We start from the raw sequence: 17,852 nt of genomic DNA, 5'->3' as shown, positions 1-17,852 counted from the left end.
TCTGTGTGGGTCTATCTGTCTGGTTGTGGGTCTGTCTGTGGGTCTGTCTGTCTGTCTGTCTGTGGGTCTGTCTGTCTGGTTGTGGGTCTGGCTGTGGGTCTGTCTGGCTGGCTGTGGGACTGTCTGTCTGGTTGTGGGTCTGTCTGTCTGTCTGTCTGTCTGTCTGTCTGTCTGTCTGTCTGTCTGTCTGTCTGTCTGTCTGTCTGTCTGTCTGTCTGTCTGTGTCCAGGGCCTTTGATGACACTGACCTTCATATCCCCTGGGCTAGGGCTAGCAGCCATTTATCTTTTATTCATTCGGCCGTTTCTGAGGAAGGCAGCTTTTTTGTCACCAAGGCTTGTCAAAAATGAGGCAATTTCATGATGTGCGGCGCTTGGCGGTCAAATGGTGCACAGTCACACACTGTAACAGGTGATGCCACAGTCCTGGAGAGGCTGTGTCTATGAAGGCTCCAGCTTTGGGATGACTGTCTGTCACTGAATATGTTACGCCACTTTTGAGAACACTTGTCTAAAGCAACTCTGTCTGGCTGTGGGTCTGTCTGTCTGGATGTGAGTCTGACTGGCTGGCTGTGGGACTGTCTGTCTGGCTGGCTGTGGGTCTGTCTCTCTGGCTGTGGGTCTATCTGCAGATGCTCCATTGTGAAGCATTTGTAAGGCCTTTCTTTGTATGGCATCCTTGAGCTTGTGGCATGCATGTATGGTGCATTATTGTGAAGTGTTTACAACAGTATTTGGGTCCAGGAAACCCATAGTGAGTGCAGACTTTTGTTATAGCCCAGCACTAACACACCTAATTCAACACATTATCGAGCCCTTAGTTGAATCAGCCTTAAGACCAAATCAAACGGAAAGCTTTTTTTTTTACGCTCTTGAACGAGCGTGTACTCACTGGAATTAGAATGCACAGATGTGAACGAGCGTGTACACACTGGAATTAGAATGCACAGATGTGAACGAGCGTGTACACACTGGAATTAGAATGCAGAGATGTGAACGAGCGTGTACACACTGGAATTAGAATGCAGAGATGTGAACGAGCGTGTACACACTGGAATTAGAATGCAGAGATGTGAACGAGCGTGTACACACTGGAATTAGAATGCAGAGATGTGAACGAGCGTGTACACACTGGAATTAGAATGCACAGATGTGAACGAGCGTGTACACACTGGAATTAGAATGCAGAGATGTGAACGAAAGAAAACAGATGGGCTCCAGAGTCAACGGTGTCTATGGCGTCATGGCGCATCAAATTAGAAAGCAAGTCTATTTTTCTCGTGTCTACGCAGAGAAATGCTGGTAAAATAAGAAGATAAATTGCTTGGGTCATTTGTAGAAAAGGAATTAGAGGAATTGTTATGATCTTCCCTGTGCTAAGTAGACTACGCTACGCAGTGTAAATAAATAGATGCGCTCTACTCTCACGTTTATTTTCTGGGGTGATTTTGGCTTTATAGGGTATTTTGAATGGGAGAACCACAGTTTTATTTTACGGCCCAGCACTAACTTGCCAATTTCAATGAATCATAAAGTTAAATCAGCCTCAACGGACATTGCTAATGACTGTATTGTAAGGCCAGTGTGTGGCATTATGACAACTCAGTGAAGGCTGTCACTTTTCTCCCAGACGTAAATACACTGAGTGTACAAAACATTAAGAACATGTAGGGTAGGGTATAGAGGTATGGTTCCCCAACTGGCGACCCACAAGCCACATTTAATTTAACTAAAAATAGTTATACAGTACCAGTCAAAAGTTTGGACACCTACTCATTCAAGGGTTTTTCTTAATTTTTTACTATTTTCTACATTGTAAAATAATAGTGAAGACATCAAAACTATGAAATAACACATATGGAATCATGTAGTAACCAAAAAGTGTTAAACGAATAAAAATATATATTATATTTTAGATTCTTCAAAGTAGCCACCCTTTGCCTTGATGACAGCTTTGCACACTCTTTTCATTCTCTCAACCAGCTTCATGAGGAATGCTTTTCCAACAGTCTTGAAGGAGTTTCCACATATGTTGAGCACTTGTTGGCTGCTTTTCCTTCTCTCTGCGGTCCAACACATCCCAAACCATCTCCATTTGGTTGAGGTCGGATGATTGTGGAGGCCAGGTCATCTAATGCAGCACTCCATCACTATCCCATGGCAGTCCTCATGAGAGACAGTTTCATCATAGGGCTTGATGGTTTTTGCGACTGCATATTGAAGTGCCTTTGAACAGGGTATGGTAGGGGCCAATAGTTTGATTTGATTTTGATTCGATATGGTAGTAGGTACCAGGCGCACCGGTTTGAGGTTTGAGTGTGTCAAGAACTGCAACGCTACTGTGTTTTTCACTCTCAGTTTCCCGTGTGTATCAAGAATGGTCCTCTACCTAAACGTCATCCAGCCAACTTCACACAACTGTGGGAAGCATTGGAGTCAACATGGTCCGGCATCACTGTGGAATGTTTTCGACACCTCGTAGAGCATGCCCTGACGAATTGAGGCTGTTCTGAGGGCAAAAGGTGGTGAAACTCAGTGTTAAGATGGTGTTCCTAATGTTTTGTATACTCAGTGTATATATGATTCAAAAGGTACAGTGAGGCTATAATTCAAAAAGTAAAGTTTCCATCACTGGGAGACTTAACATATTGCTGTCTGGAAAGCACTTATTTGAAACCATCCAACACATTTATCCTGCTTTTTCTCCTGACGATGTAAAATCACATGGTTGCTCCATGCGGGACCAGATTTTCAATGGGCGTTTCAACTTCTCGCTGAGCAATTACTTGCGCTTTTGAAATATTCAAGGATATTTCCAACCCAGGATTAAACGGTTGGAAATTTTCTTCTTAAAAAAAAAAAACTTTCCCCCACTGTAGTCAGTTCTCTCCAGAGACTTCATCCTCCAATGATAGAACTGTCTTGCGCCTTCGAAGAATTCCATTTCAGCATTACTCCGTATAGTACGACCAGAGTGTTTCTCAATCCAGCTAAAGTTATCCCTCCAGTAACGAAGCGTCCTTAATTAAATCTTCAGGATTAAGCTGCTAAAAGTAACTGCAGCAAAAAAATAAAAAATAAACCCTAGTTGAACATTAATCCATTTACAGCGATTCATGGAATTGGAACAGGAAACATTTAGGTTGATGTACACTTAAGTTGGTGGTGATACAGCATAGTTGTTAGTGGGCAAAACTTTCGTGTCTGAACAGACTTTTCATCTTTCCCTTTAAAAAACATTACATGTCCATATTTAGTGTAGTGTGTAGGTAATCACATTCTCTCAATTCTTTGTATGGTATTTTAGAAACTTATTTTCAATCTTTCCATAATTTTCTATCGATCCATAACAGTCAGACCATGAAACAGAATTGTTAATGTGTAGTAATGGATCCATATGAAATACTGAGCTGAGCTACAGAGCTGAACATGGAACATTCAGCTCACCACAACAGTGTCATCATCATGTCAATAAATCCAGGCAGTATTTGGACAAAGGTATTTATAGCCAGCTATAATTAAAACATATCCTCAGTCTCGATTATACAACGCTGCCAGATCAATTTGCATAACAACTGACACACAAAGCAGACACCACGTGCCAATGTTGCCAGGCGACTCAATCCCAAACACAGGCTGATAAATCCAATGAATCACAGTGGGAGAAGAACAGAGAGGAAGACACCCAGGGCGACTGTGTCACGATGCCTTTTCCCATTTGCATCTGCCAGCCTAATTAGATAAACTGGGGCTGCCTGGCTTCACCTGTTAATGCAGTCAGGAAGTCTGCTGGCTGTGATGCCAGGATGTTCCTATCCACAGGCACTGTGCCCAAATGTCGCATCCGTGTGCCCTTGTAAACAAATCGAGTTTGTGTTGTAACCTTGCTGACGGGAAGGTGGTGTTGTGTGGGGAGTGTAGAGTCCACCTGACAACTGCACAATTCTGGCGCTCTTCATTTGGGAACAGTTATTCAGGACCAGTGTAGTGAACTCCGCCACCGCAGAAAGTGGCACATAGCTGTTTTTTAATATGGATGACGAGTGTGATGTAGGGGCCTCTCATATGTTTTAGAACGAGCACAATCTTTCTTCCTTGTGATGAATAGCATCTAATCATTGCTTTATTGGAAAAGACTTGGGCACCAAGATCTCATCTCACTACCATACTCCTTCCTCCATTTCCCCCAGCAGTACCAATCTGACGATTTTTGGAACATCACCAGTAACTGGAACAGTGCAGCGTCTCCCTAACACTCCCTTTTTCTTCCCATGTTAATCATTCCTCTACATCAGTTCTCTTGTGTAACTTTTTAATGAGAACAAAATGTATGCATGAGTGCAACAGAGTGGGACTTGACGAAGCACTTTTGAACGATTAGGCTTGACTAACAGGTCTGTCATGCCACTGCCAAATCTTCTTTTCTTTTTTACTTTTCTCTCTTTCTCTATTCTCCCCATCGCTCTCCACACAGCAGAACAGAGGGTGAGAGAATGAGCAGCATCAGAATAGGGGGAGATTAAAATCAGAACTGAATTGGGGCCCGAGATTGGTTTGCAGACGGTCAGGAAAATGGAAGATGGAATGGAAACAGAGGGGGTTGTGGGATGGATGAACAATAGTAGAAGGTCATCGCGCTCATACAGTGGGAAAATGAGGATAGTCAAGACAAAGAAATGGGTCTGTTATTTGCATCTGCTCCTGAATGGCAAAATCTTCACATTTTCTGTGATAGGCCGAGCTCACGCAGTGCACCGGCTCTGGTTGTTCATCTGTACTTGTCGCAAAATGAGCACATCCTTTTAAGAGGCACCTCACTCTCATCTCAAAAGGCTTTGAGGGCTTTGTGGGGTTGTATTCCAGTTCATGCATAAAAGCCGCTTGGTTATTATGCAGCTGTAGTTTCCAATTCCATGTCATTAGTTGTCTCCAAGTGAATTTAATGAGAAATTACGGCAGTTTTAGTCAGCCAAAAATAGTCTCACAAAATAATCCTCTTTAATGACCTCTAGAACTCATCCACGCTTGAGATATATGTAGATTTGATGATATGATGGCTAATACCCTAATACGTAAAACACATATTTATTGATGGATAATTTACCTGAGGTGTACATTTATTTAATTCAATATCATGTCAATTTTATAGCACGTGGTACATGCTTTTGCAGTACATAGTACAGATTTCTAAGGATGGCTTTTTAGTGGGGCTGACAACAAAACAAGAACAAATGTTGTAAAATGTTTTTCTGTGTATGTGTATTTACAATATACCACCTGGACTTTGTTTCGCCCTCAAGTTTTTGGTATCAAATTGTTCTCAAACTGGGGGTTTCTATTGGTTGTCTGTTGAACTAAGTGTCAAAGAGACACTTTTCATAAAACATTCATTTTGTTTTATCTTAGTTGGTGTGTGAATGCTCAAAAAGGGACAATCATCGATTTCCCACTAATGCTCATTCTTGGTTTTTCTTTTCTTGTCTTCCCTTCAGTGGCAAACATTCTGTGGAGAGAGGAAGGTATGTTTGTATTTAAACTATAAAAAAAAAAAAAATTGTATTGGTCACATACACATATTTAGCAGATGTTGTTGCAGGTGTAGTGAAATGCTTGTTTTCCTAGCTCCAGCAGTGCAGTAATATCTAACAATACACAATACACACAGATCTATAGGTAAAATAATGGAATTAAGAAATGTATAAATATTAGGATTAGCAATGTATAAACATATACAGTGGGGCAAAAAAGTATTTAGTCAGCCACCAATTGTGCAAGTTCTCCCACTTAAAAAGATGAGAGAGGCCTGTAATTTTCATCATAGGTACACTTCAACTAGGTACACTCCACTGTAATTCAAGTAGTTTTTATGGGTATCTGTACTTTACTTTACTATTTATATTTTTGACTATTTTTACTTTTACTTCACTACATTCCTAAAGAAAATAATTTACTTTTTACTCCATACACTTTCCCTGACACCCAAAACTACTTTTGGGTGTCAAAAGCACAGCCAATCAGAGTTTTTCCCCACAAAAGGGCTTTATTGCAGACAGAAATACGCCTCAGATTTCATCAGGGTGGGTGGTCTCAGGCGATCCTGCAGATGAAGAAGGCAGATGTGGATGTTCTGGGTTGGAGTGATTTCACACGGTCTGTGGTTGTGAGGCTGGTTAGACGTACTGCCAAATTCTCTAAAGCGATGTTGGAGGCGGTATATGGTAGAGAAATTAACATTACATTCTCTGGCAACAGCTGTGGTGGACATTCCTCAAAACTTGAGACATCTGTGGCATTGTGTTCTATGACACAACTGCACATTTTAGAGTGGCCTTTTATTGTCCCAAGCACAAGGTGCACCTGTGTAATGATCATGCTGTTGAATTAGCTTCTCAATATGCCACACCTGTCAGGTGGCTGGATTATCTTGGCAAAGGAGAAATGCTCACTAATAGGAATGTAAACAAATTTGTGCACACAATTTGAGAAAATCATATTTTGTGTATAAGGAAAATGTATATATAGACTTTCTTTTTTCTACTGTGTCATTGACTTGTTTATTGTGTTATTGGCTTGTTTATTGTTTACTCCATGTGTAACTCTGTGTTGTTGTCTGTGTCACACTGCTTTGCTTTATCTTGGCCAGGTCGCAGTTGCAAATGAGAACTTGTTCTCAGCTAGCCTACCTGGTTAAATAAAGGTGAAATAAATAAAAAATAAATAAAAAAAGGGATTTATTATTTCAGCTCATGAAACATGGGACCAACCCTTTATATTTTTGTTCAGTGTAGTATTTTACTGGATGACTTTCACTTTTACTTGAGTCATCTTTACTTTTACTCAAGTATGACAACTGAGTACTTTTTCCACCATTGGTTTTAACTGTGCTGTATGTCATGCTACATGCCAGTTGCCATAGTAGTTTGTTGTTCACCTTGTAATAAACCCTGTGTCTGACTTGTAATAAGGTTGTATTTCTCACCCAGGTCTTGGAATTGCCAATATGTTCTATGTGTTTTACGAGGATGGTGTCAAAGTCATCCAGCCAGTGGCATGTGAGATCCAGAGACACATAAAGCCCAGTGAGAAGCTACTGGGACTTCAGGTAAGATGCCTACCACAAACAGAAACACTTCCATTTCATGTAACATTGTGCTAGGTGTTGTGCTACTGCTAGTAGATTAGCTGTTAGCTAATTAGCATGATTAGCTTGAGGACCAACCACCCACAGTATGATTCCTTCAGGCCTTCTAACAGAAACACATTTTCTTCTTGCTAGCTGTTAGCTGTGTTTGTACAAACAGTGTTTGTATAACGATAGCTAACGCACTTTCGTACATCGCACTGTTCCGTAAATTTGACCTTATTTTAGCGCCCCAAAAACGGAATACTTCCAGGTCAACTGTAATAGGAATACCATTGTAAAGCACAATAAAATTCCAGTAAAATCAAGGCCTCCCGGGTGGCGCAGTGAGTAAGGGCGCTGTTCTGCAGCGCCAGCTGCGCCACCAGAGACTCTGGGTTTGCGCCCAGGCCCTGTCGTAACCGTCTGCGACCGGGAGGTCCGTGGGGCGACGCACAATTGGCCTAGCGTCGTCCGGGTTAGGGAGGATTTGGCCGGTAGGGAAATCCTTGTCTCATCACGCACCAGAGACAGGGCCGTGCGCAGTGCGCGCTAACCAAGGTTGCCAGGTGCACAGTGTTTCCTCCGACAAATTGGTGCGGCTGGCTTCTGGGTTGGATGGCGCTGTGTTAAGAAGCAGTGCGGCTTGGTTGGGTTGTGTATCGGAGGACACATGACTTTCAACCTTCGTCTCTCCCGGAGTTGTAGTGATGAGACAAGATCGTAGCTACTAAAACAATTGGATACCATGAAATTGGGGAGAAAAAGGGGTAAAATTTAAAAATTATTATAATAAAAAATAAATAAAAATCAATGACGAGACCTTCATGCTGCCCGTCTCTGCATGATTGAAGAAGGCAATGGAGCTCCGCTGGGTATTTATAAAAATGGTGGGTGGGGAAGCGAAAGCTACTGCGTGATAGTGAAATTGGGAGATATGTCATGTGGGGAACAGCTTTTTCACCCCATTTGTCCAACTTATCACCTCTAAAATGTAAATACATTTTGCAGTAAATACTGCAGAGTCTTTGGTAACGATCAACTCTGATAATTATTTGTGTATTTGACATTTGATCTTGCAATGCTTGACATATAATATTATATTTTGTGGAAGTAGTTGCAACCCATAATAAATAGGTAGTAGTGTACTGCAGCTTCTACACATCTTGCCATGGGGCAAAGAAAACAATGTTCATGATTAAAGCTAATATCCTTCAATTCTACACGTGTTGCCATGGGGCAGAGAGAAGAATGTGGAGTTTTATAGCTAGTAGGCCAGTGGGCTGCAGGGGTGCATGGTAGGCCAATGGGATTAGGGAGTGTGATGTACGCCAGTGGGCTGCAGGGGTGCATGGTAGGCCAATGGGATTAGGGAGTGTGAGGTACGCCAGTGGGCTGCAGGGGTGTGTGTACAAATATGGAGTTAATTGTCTCTCTGCTTCTCATGTATTAGATTAACTGAAAGATCATGCACTTTTGCGCTCCCAAAAGTCTCTCTCTCTCTCTTTCTTTCTCTCTCTCGTTGAATTGCCATTTGACGTTGAAATGGTTCTCGTTCTCTGCTGCGCCTTCACTTTTGAACCAGTGTATTATTCAAAGCAGGTCGCTGATAGATGCCTCTTACATTTACACATGTACTGAAATGGGTGCTTTCCTCCTTTTCCCCTTTCATCGATTGGACAGCTGTTATGTGCGAAGGTGCGCTATGAATGTACAACGATCAGGCCCGGGCTCCTCTGAGAGACGGTGTCTGTATTAGAATATCAATCACAGTGAACTCTATGGCAGCAGCACATGCACTGTCTACAGGGAATGTTGTGCGAGTACATTAGCTCAGAGGCTTAAGTTAATTCTGGATCCCTAGTGTAGATGAGCATTGATTGATTGTTCATGGTAAAGACCCAACAATTAATTATTCTTAAGTAGTATATGGCCGTCTTACTGTGATACACGTGGCAGATGAAGAGGGGATGCAATGCTGTGAGGAGTTCCTAGTACAGTGAGTAGGGAGGCGGATATATTTCCTGAGGCAGGAAGCAAGGGAGGCTACAGAACATGTTTTTTTAGGTTGAAGGTTTGTATTTGTTGTGTCCAAGGCTAAGGATTAGTCTTACTTGTACTACAAAATCAAATATGATCTACAGAGCACAAATTGTCCCCAGGCAGCTTGCTCGCCCAACAAGCTTCACATTATGTTTTCTATACTTCTAAATCTTTTCATTTGATCCAAGGACAATGTTGGTTGAAACTGACATGTTTTTTTTCTGCTTAGCTGCCTAGGGTTTCACACATGCTCAGTTGCGACATACTGCAGTGTTGTCTACAGGAGGGTAGAGGTAGAGTCTCTGAGGTAGAGTCTCTGAGGTAGTCTCTAAGGTATTCAGTCTCCAGATGGATTCTGATTTGATAGAGGCAGAAATTAGAAATCTGATTAAATCCCAGAGGTTTTAATAGTTTTGATCACAAACATGTCCATGAAAATGTATCTTCATTTATCTTGTTGACTGCCAAGTCTGTGATTGAAAGTAAATGGTCTAACAGTTAGGACTGGACGACTGTGTGATAACACTCTCCGTAGCCGATGTGAGCAAGACCTTTAAACAGGTCAACATTCACAAAGCAGCGGGGCCAGACGGATTACCAGGACTTCTACTCAAAGCATGCACGGACAAACTGGCAAATGTCTTCACGGACATTTTCAACCTCTCCCTGACCAAGTCTGTAATACCTACATGTTTCAGGCAGACCACCATAGTCCCTGTGCCCAAGGGAGTCGAGGTAACCTGCTTAAATGTTTAACGTAGCACTCACGTCGGTAGCAATGAGGTCTTTGAAAGGCTGGTCATGGCTCATATCAACAGCAGATACCCCAGACCCGCTCCAATTCGCATACCGCCCCAACAGATCCACAGACAACGCAATCTCAATCGCACTCCCCACTGCCCTTTCCCACCTGGACAAAGGAACACCTATGTGAGAATGCTGTTCATTGACTACAGCTCAGTATTCAACACCATAGTGCCCACAAACCTCATCATTTAACTAGGCAAGTCAGTTCTTAACTGAATAAAGGTTACATTTTCGTCTTGTTTTTTTATTTTAAAAAGTTTGCTGACGACACAACAGTGGTAGGCCTGATCACCGACAACAATGAGACAGCCTTTAGGAAGGAGGTCATAGACCTGGCAGTGTGGTGCCAGGACAACAGTCTCTCCCTAAATGTGAGCAAGACAAAGGAGCTGATAGTGGACTACAAGGGCTGTAGTGGAGCGGGTCGAGAGTTTCAAGTTCCTTGGCTTCCACATCACCAACAAACTATCATGGTCCCAACACACCAAGACAGTCGTGAAGAGGGCACAACAACACCTTTTCCCCCTCAGGAGACTGAAGAGATTTGGCATGGGTCCCTAGATCCTCAAAAAGTTCTACAGCTGCACCATCGTTAGCATCCTGACCAGTTGCATCACCGCCTGGTATGGCAACTGCTCGGCATCTGACCGCTACAGAGGGTAGTGCGTACAGCCCAGTACATCACTGGGGCCAAGCTTCCTGCCATCCAGGACCTATATAATATGCGGAGTCAGAGGAAAGCCCCCAAAATTGTCAGAGACTCCGGTCACCAAAGTCAGACTGTTCTCTCTGCTACCGCATGGCAAGCGATACCAGAGCACCAAGTCTAGGACCAAAAGGCTCCTTAACAGCTTCTACCCCCAAGCCATAAGACTGCTGAACAATTAATGAAGAGGCCATTGGACTATTTACATTGACCCCCCCCCCCCCCCCCCCATTTGTTTTGTACACTGCTGCTACTCGCTGTTTGGCTATGCATAGTCACTTCACCCCTACCTACATGTACATGTTATGTTGACTTGGTACCCCCTGTATATAGCCTCATTATTGTTATTTTATTGTGTTACTTTTTATAATTTTTTACTTCAGTTTATTTGGTAAATATTTTCTTAACTCTTCTTGAACTGCACTTTTGGTTAAGGGCTTGTAAGTAAGCATTTCATGGTAAGGTCTACAATTGTTGTATTCGGCACATGTGACAAATAAAGTTTGATTTGCCATCTGATTACATAAACATGAGCACCCACGTGAACATAAGCACTCGAGCTAAGACCTACTGTATGTAGATATTAGGTCTCCGTGGCTGACGTGAGTAAAACATTTAAACGTGTTAACCCTCGCAAGGCTACTGGTCCAGACGGCATCCCTAGCTGCATCCTCAAAGCATGCGCAGACCAGCTGGCTGGTGTGTTTACGGACATATTCAATCACTCCATATCCCAGTCTGTTGTCCCCACATGCTTCAAGATTTCTACCATTGTTCCTGTACCCAAGAAGGCTGAACTAAATGACTACCACCCCGTAGCACTCACTTCTGTCATCATGAAGTGCTTTGAGAGACTACAGTGACTTGCGAAAGTATTCACCCCCCTTGGCATTTTTCCTATTTTGTTGCCTTACAACCTGGAATTAAAATACATTTGATTTACACAACATGCCTACCACTTTGAAGATGCAAAATATTTTTTATTGTGAAACAAACAAGAAATAAGACAACAAAACCGAAAACTTGAGCGTGCATACAGTAACTATTCATCCTCCCAAAGTCAATACTTTGTACAGCCACCTTTTGCAGTAATTACAGCTGCAAGTCTCTTGGGTTTATGTCTCTATAAACATGACACATCTAGCCACTGGGATTGTTGCCCATTCTTCAAGGCAAAACTGCTCCAGCTTCTTCAAGTTGGATGTGTCCTGCTGGTGTACAGTAATCTTTAAGTCATACCAGAGATTCTCAATTGGATTGAGGTCTGGGCTTTGACTAGGCCATTCCAAGACATGTAAATGTTTCCCCTTAATCCACTTGAGTGTTGCTTTAGCAGTATGCTTAGGGTCATTGTCCTGCAGGAAGGTGAACCTGCGTCCCAGTTTCAAATCTCTGGAAGACTGAAACAGGTTTCCATCAAGAATGTTCCTGTATTTAGCGCCATACATAATTTCTTCAATTCTGACCAGTTTCCCAGTCCCTGCTGATGAAAAAATCCCCAAAGCATGATGCTGCCACCATCATGGTTCACTGTGGGGATGTTGTTCTCGGGGTGATGAGAGGTGTTGAGTTTTCACCAGACATAGTGTTTTCCTTGATGGCCAATAAGCTGACCAGAGTACCTTCTTCTGTATGTTTGGGAGGTCTCCCACATGCCTTTTGGCAAACACCAAACGTGTTTGCTTATTTTTTTCTTTAAGCAATGGCTTTTATTCTGGACACTCTTCCGTAAAGCCCAGCTCTGTGGAGTGTATGGCTTAAAGTGGTCCTATGCACAGTTACTTTGCAGCTCCTTCTGGGTTGTCTTTGGTCTCTTTGTTACCTCTCTGATTAATGCCCTCCCTTGCCTGATCTGTATGTTTTGGTGGGCGGCCCTCTCTTGGCAGGTTTGTTGTAGTGCCATATTCTTTCCATTTTTTAATAATGGATTTAATGGTGCTCTGTGGGATGTTCAAAGTTTCAGATATTTTTTTATAACCCAACCCTGAACTGTTCTTCTCCAAAGCTCTGTCTCTGACCTGTTTGGAGACCTCCTTGGTCTTCATGCTTCCACTTGCTTGGTGGTGCCCCTTGCTTAGTGGTGTTGCAGACTCTGGGGCCTTTCAGAACAGGTGTATATATACTGAGATCATGTGACAGATCATGTGACACTTAGATTGCACACTTTAGTTAACTAATTATGTGACTTCTGAAGGTATTTGGTTGCACCAGATCTTATTTAGGGGCTTCATAGCAAATGGGAAGAAAACATTTGCACGAAAAACGTTTCAGTTTTTTTTAATTGTAATTTTTATAAACAAGTTATTTTTTTCATTTCACTTCACCAATTTGGACTATTTTGTGTATGTCCATTACATGAAATCCAAATATAAATTCATTTAAATTACAGTTTGTAATGCAACAAAATAGGAAAAACGATAAGGGGATGAATAGTTTTGCAAGGCACTGTAGTCAAGGATCATATCCCCTCCACCTCAACGGCTACCCTAGACCCGCTTCAGTTTGCATACCGTCCCAACAGGTCCACCGACGACGCAATCATCATCACACTACACACTGCCCTATCCCATCTGGACAATACCTATGTAAGGACTACCTATGTAAGAATGCTGTTCATTGACTACAGCTCAGCATTGAACACCATAGTACCCTCCAAGCTCATCATCAAGCTGGAGGCCCTGGGTCTCAACCCCGCCCTGTGTAATTGGGTCCTGGACTTTCTGATGGGCCGCCCCCAGGTGGGGAAAGTAGGAAACAACACCTCCACTTCGCTGACCCTCAACATTGGGGCCCCACAAGGGTGCATGCTCAGCCCCCTCCTGTACTCCCTGTTCACCAACGACTGCGTGGCCATGCACGCCTCCAACTCAATCATCAAGCTAGCAGACGACACAACAGTAGTGGGCTTGATTGCCAACAACAACGAGATAGCCAACAGGGAGGAGGTGAGTGCAGGAAAATAACCTCTCACTGAACGTCAACAAAACAAAGGAGATGATCGTGGACTTCAAGAAAAAGCAGAAGGGAGCTCCCCCTATCCACATCGAAGGGACAGCAGTGGAGAAGGTGGAAAGTTTTAAGTTCCTCGGCATACACATCACAGACAAACTGAAATGGTCCACCCACACAGACAGTATTAGTGAAAAAGGTGCAAAAGCGCCTCTTCAACCTCAGGAGGCTGAAGAAATTTGGCTTGTCACCCAAAACCCTGACAAACTTTTACAGATGCACAATCGAGAGCATCTTGTCGGGCAGAATCATAGCCTGGTACGGCAACTGCACCGGCCTCAACCGCAAGGCTCTCCAGAAGGTGGTGCGGTCTGCACAATGCATCACCGGGGACAAACCACCTGCCCTCCATGACACCTACAGCACCCTATGTCACAGGAAGGCCATAAAGATCATCAAGGACATCAACCACCTGAGCCAGTGCCTGTTCACGCCGCTACCATCCAGAAGATGAGGTCAAGAGACTGAAAAACAGCTTCTATCTCAAGGTCATCAGACTGCTAAACAGTAATCACTAACTCAGAGATGCTGCTGCCTACATTGAGACCCAATCACTGGCCACTATAATAAATGGATCACTAGTCACTTTATACAATGCTCTCTAAGTAATGATGTTTACACATCTTACATTACTCATATCACATGTATATACTGTATTTTATACCATCTATTGCACCTTGCCTATGTCGCTCGGCCGTCGCTCATCCATATACTTACATGTACATATTCTCATTCACCCCTTTTGATTTGTGTGTATTTGGTAGTTGTTTTGACTACACCCGCATTAAAATCTGCTAACCATGTGTATGTGACAAATACAATTTGATTTGATGTGTGTAGTATTGGAATGGTATATTGGCAAATCAACAGGACACCATCTTCACCTCGCTCTGAAAGTCATCCTCTCTGCCCAGTAGTACCCACACACAAACCAACGGCCACACACATACACACACTCCGCCATTCACACTCTCTGCTGGATGTCAAATCTTGGGTTTACTGAGGGGATTGGGCCCGTGGCGATGTGTGACACCTGTCAGAGAAACCCCCCTCTGTGACAGTAGGATGCGACTGCGTGGCCCAAACCGGGCCATGATGCCCCAAACAAATCCTCCCACATCCCAGAACAGAGAACAGACGCTGGGGCTGAGCTGGGCTCACAGGCCACGGGAGGGGACACAGGAACAGAGCAGAGGATAGAAGGACAGAGCCTGCACAGCTCAGTCCACACGTGTACAGCATGCCAAATTTAGCCAGGTTGAGGGGGGTGGATATAGGGACTGTGGTGGCTTGCACACAGGCGGTAGGGAGATGGGAGATGTTGGTTCTTGCATAACATACCAGAACACAGCAATCTGTGTGTATGTGTGTGTATTGCTGTTGTGATAAGAGAGGCTTGGACTTGGGGATGGCTGATAAAATAATTAACATTTTAGTAACTTAGCAGACGCTCTTATCCAGCACTCTGTTGTCCTAGCTTCAGGGGGAAGAAAGAAGATAAAGATAACTTGTCATCTTTATCAATGTTGCACGATATATGTACAGTATTAACTGTGTGTGGTTGTGTGTTTGTTTTATTTTCAGGCTGAGGTTTGCCCCAAGTCAGCGGGGGAGGCCGAGCAGAAGTGTGTGTGGTCATCGGCAGTCAACGTGAAGGACAAATTTATTTATGTTACACAGCCAACCTTGGCCAGGGTGCTTGTCGTCGACATTACAGCTCAGAAGGCTGTCCAGGTAATTCTGGGCCCCCCAAAAAAGTAATAATCAACATTACCTTCATCTTTGGACAGGTTCTGCTGTGGAGTGTTATGGAGTAAACACAATGCCAAACCAAAAGTATGGCATCCATATTAGGAAGTCCCTTAGATGGCAGACAATTGGCTACAAAGCAATGGCTGTAATGTGGTATTGTTATAAAAATGTGTTATTGTGCCTTTTTCATATCTGTGCCCATTCTCCTCACTCCAATGTGTCCATTTCCATGGCATTCAAAGCATTCATAGAGGAAGCCTTGAGTCAAAAGGACCTTGAATATTTGTTTCACACTTTCAATGCAAATGTGTTTTTCTGTTGTTTTTAATATTGTTTCCAAACATCATTGAATAAATTACGAAGTTGATGTTTCAGAGAGGGTTACACTATTCACAATAACTGACAAAAATGTAGCCCAAAAGCTAGCTATTCTGGTCAATGGAAGGACACAGCCTTTTTTACAAAGCTTCAGTTGAGTCAGAATTCATCTTGATACAAATGCACTGTCCTTCATTTAGGAACTCAGTTATTTTTTTGTGATAAAGATTTGGGTTTCATTGTTTGAATGTCCTTTCCGTAACCCGACCAAAAGATGTGTGCCTTTAAAAAAAAATCTTAAACCAGTGAAAGCTGGTGCCAGTGCTCAGATCGGTACAATTGATTGTGTTACATGGGGCGGCAGGTAGCCTATTGGTCAGGGCGTTGGGCCAGTATCCCTAAACTGACAAGGTAAAAAACTGTCATTCTGCCCCTGAACAAGGCAGTTAACCCACTGTTCCCCAGTAGGCTGCCATTGTAAATAAGAATTTGTTCTTAACTGACTTGCCTAGTTAAATAAAGGATAAAGAAATGTACATACAGTGCCTTGCGAAAGTATTCGGCCCCCTTGAACTTTGCGACCTTTTGCCACATTTCAGGCTTCAAACATAAAGATATAAAACTGTATTTTTTTGTGAAGAATCAACAACAAGTGGGACACAATCATGAAGTGGAACGACATTTATTGGATATTTCAAACTTTTTTAACAAATCAAAAACTGAAAAATTGGGCGTGCAAAATTATTCAGCCCCCTTAAGTTAATACTTTGTAGCGCCACCTTTTGCTGCGATTACAGCTGTAAGTCGCTTGGGGTATGTCTCTATCAGTTTTGCACATCGAGAGACTGGAATTTTTTACCATTCCTCCTTGCAAAACAGCTCGAGCTCAGTGAGGTTGAATGGAGAGCATTTGTGAACAGCAGTTTTCAGTTCTTTCCACAGATTCTCGATTGGATTCAGGTCTGGACTTTGACTTGGCCATTCTAACACCTGGATATGTTTATTTTTGAACCATTCCATTGTAGATTTTGCTTTAGGTTTTGGATCATTGTCTTGTTGGAAGACAAATCTCCGTCCCAGTCTCAGGTCTTTTGCAGACTCCATCAGGTTTTCTTCCAGAATGGTCCTGTATTTGGCTCCATCCATCTTCCCATCAATTTTAACCATCTTCCCTGTCCCTGCTGAAGAAAAGCAGGCCCAAACCATGATGCTGCCACCACCATGTTTGACAGTGGGGATGGTGTGTTCAGCTGTGTTGCTTTTACGACAAACATAACGTTTTGCATTGTTGCCAAAAAGTTCAATTTTGGTTTCATCTGACCAGAGCACCTTCTTCCACATGTTTGGTGTGTCTCCCAGGTGGCTTGTGGCAAACTTTAACCGACACTTTTTATGGATATCTTTAAGAAATGGCTTTCTTCTTGCCACTCTTCCATAAAGGCCAGATTTGTGCAATATACGACTGATTGTTGTCCTATGGACAGAGTCTCCCACCTCAGCTGTAGATCTCTGCAGTTCATCCAGAGTGATCATGGGCCTCTTGGCTGCATCTCTGATCAGTCTTCTCCTTGTATGAGCTGAAAGTTTAGAGGGACGGCCAGGTCTTGGTAGATTTGCAGTGGTCTGATACTCCTTCCATTTCAATATTATCGCTTGCACAGTGCTCCTTGGGATGTTTAAAGCTTGGGAAATCTTTTTGTATCCAAATCCGGCTTTAAACTTCTTCACAACAGTATCTCGGACCTGCCTGGTGTGTTCCTTGTTCTTCATGATGCTCTCTGCGCTTTTAACGGACCTCTGAGACTATCACAGTGCAGGTGCATTTATACGGAGACTTGATTACACACAGGTGGATTGTATTTATCATCATTAGTCATTTATGTCAACATTGGATCATTCAGAGATCCTCACTGAACTTCTGGAGAGAGTTTGCTGCACTGAAAGTAAAGGGGCTGAATAATTTTGCACGCCCAATTTTTCAGTTTTTGTTTTGTTAAAAAAGTTAAAAAATATCAAATAAATGTTGTTCCACTTCATGATTGTGTCCCACTTGTTGTTGATTCTTCACAAAAAAATACAGTTTTATATCTTTATGTTT

At 42.8% G+C, this 17,852-nt stretch overlaps 1 protein-coding gene across 5 annotated transcripts in view; it reads left to right on the top strand.

Annotated features, from left to right (window-relative positions):
• Positions 1-17,852, top strand: part of LOC110488940 (follistatin-related protein 5) — a 189,988-nt gene that overhangs the window by 152,006 nt on the left and 20,130 nt on the right. For all 5 annotated transcript variants that reach the window (XM_036943078.1, XM_036943077.1, XM_036943079.1 and 2 more), the window contains 3 exons: positions 5,492-5,518; positions 6,983-7,101; positions 15,269-15,418. In XM_036943078.1, coding sequence (XP_036798973.1) covers positions 5,492-5,518; positions 6,983-7,101; positions 15,269-15,418 — 296 coding nt within the window. The remainder of the gene's footprint in view (positions 1-5,491; positions 5,519-6,982; positions 7,102-15,268; positions 15,419-17,852) is intronic.

Source organism: Oncorhynchus mykiss, chromosome 14 (genome assembly GCF_013265735.2).
Source record: "Oncorhynchus mykiss isolate Arlee chromosome 14, USDA_OmykA_1.1, whole genome shotgun sequence".
Classification (NCBI taxonomy): Eukaryota; Metazoa; Chordata; class Actinopteri; order Salmoniformes; family Salmonidae; genus Oncorhynchus; species Oncorhynchus mykiss.
Note: the sequence above shows the minus strand (reverse complement) of the source record. Positions and strands in the feature narration are given on the sequence as shown.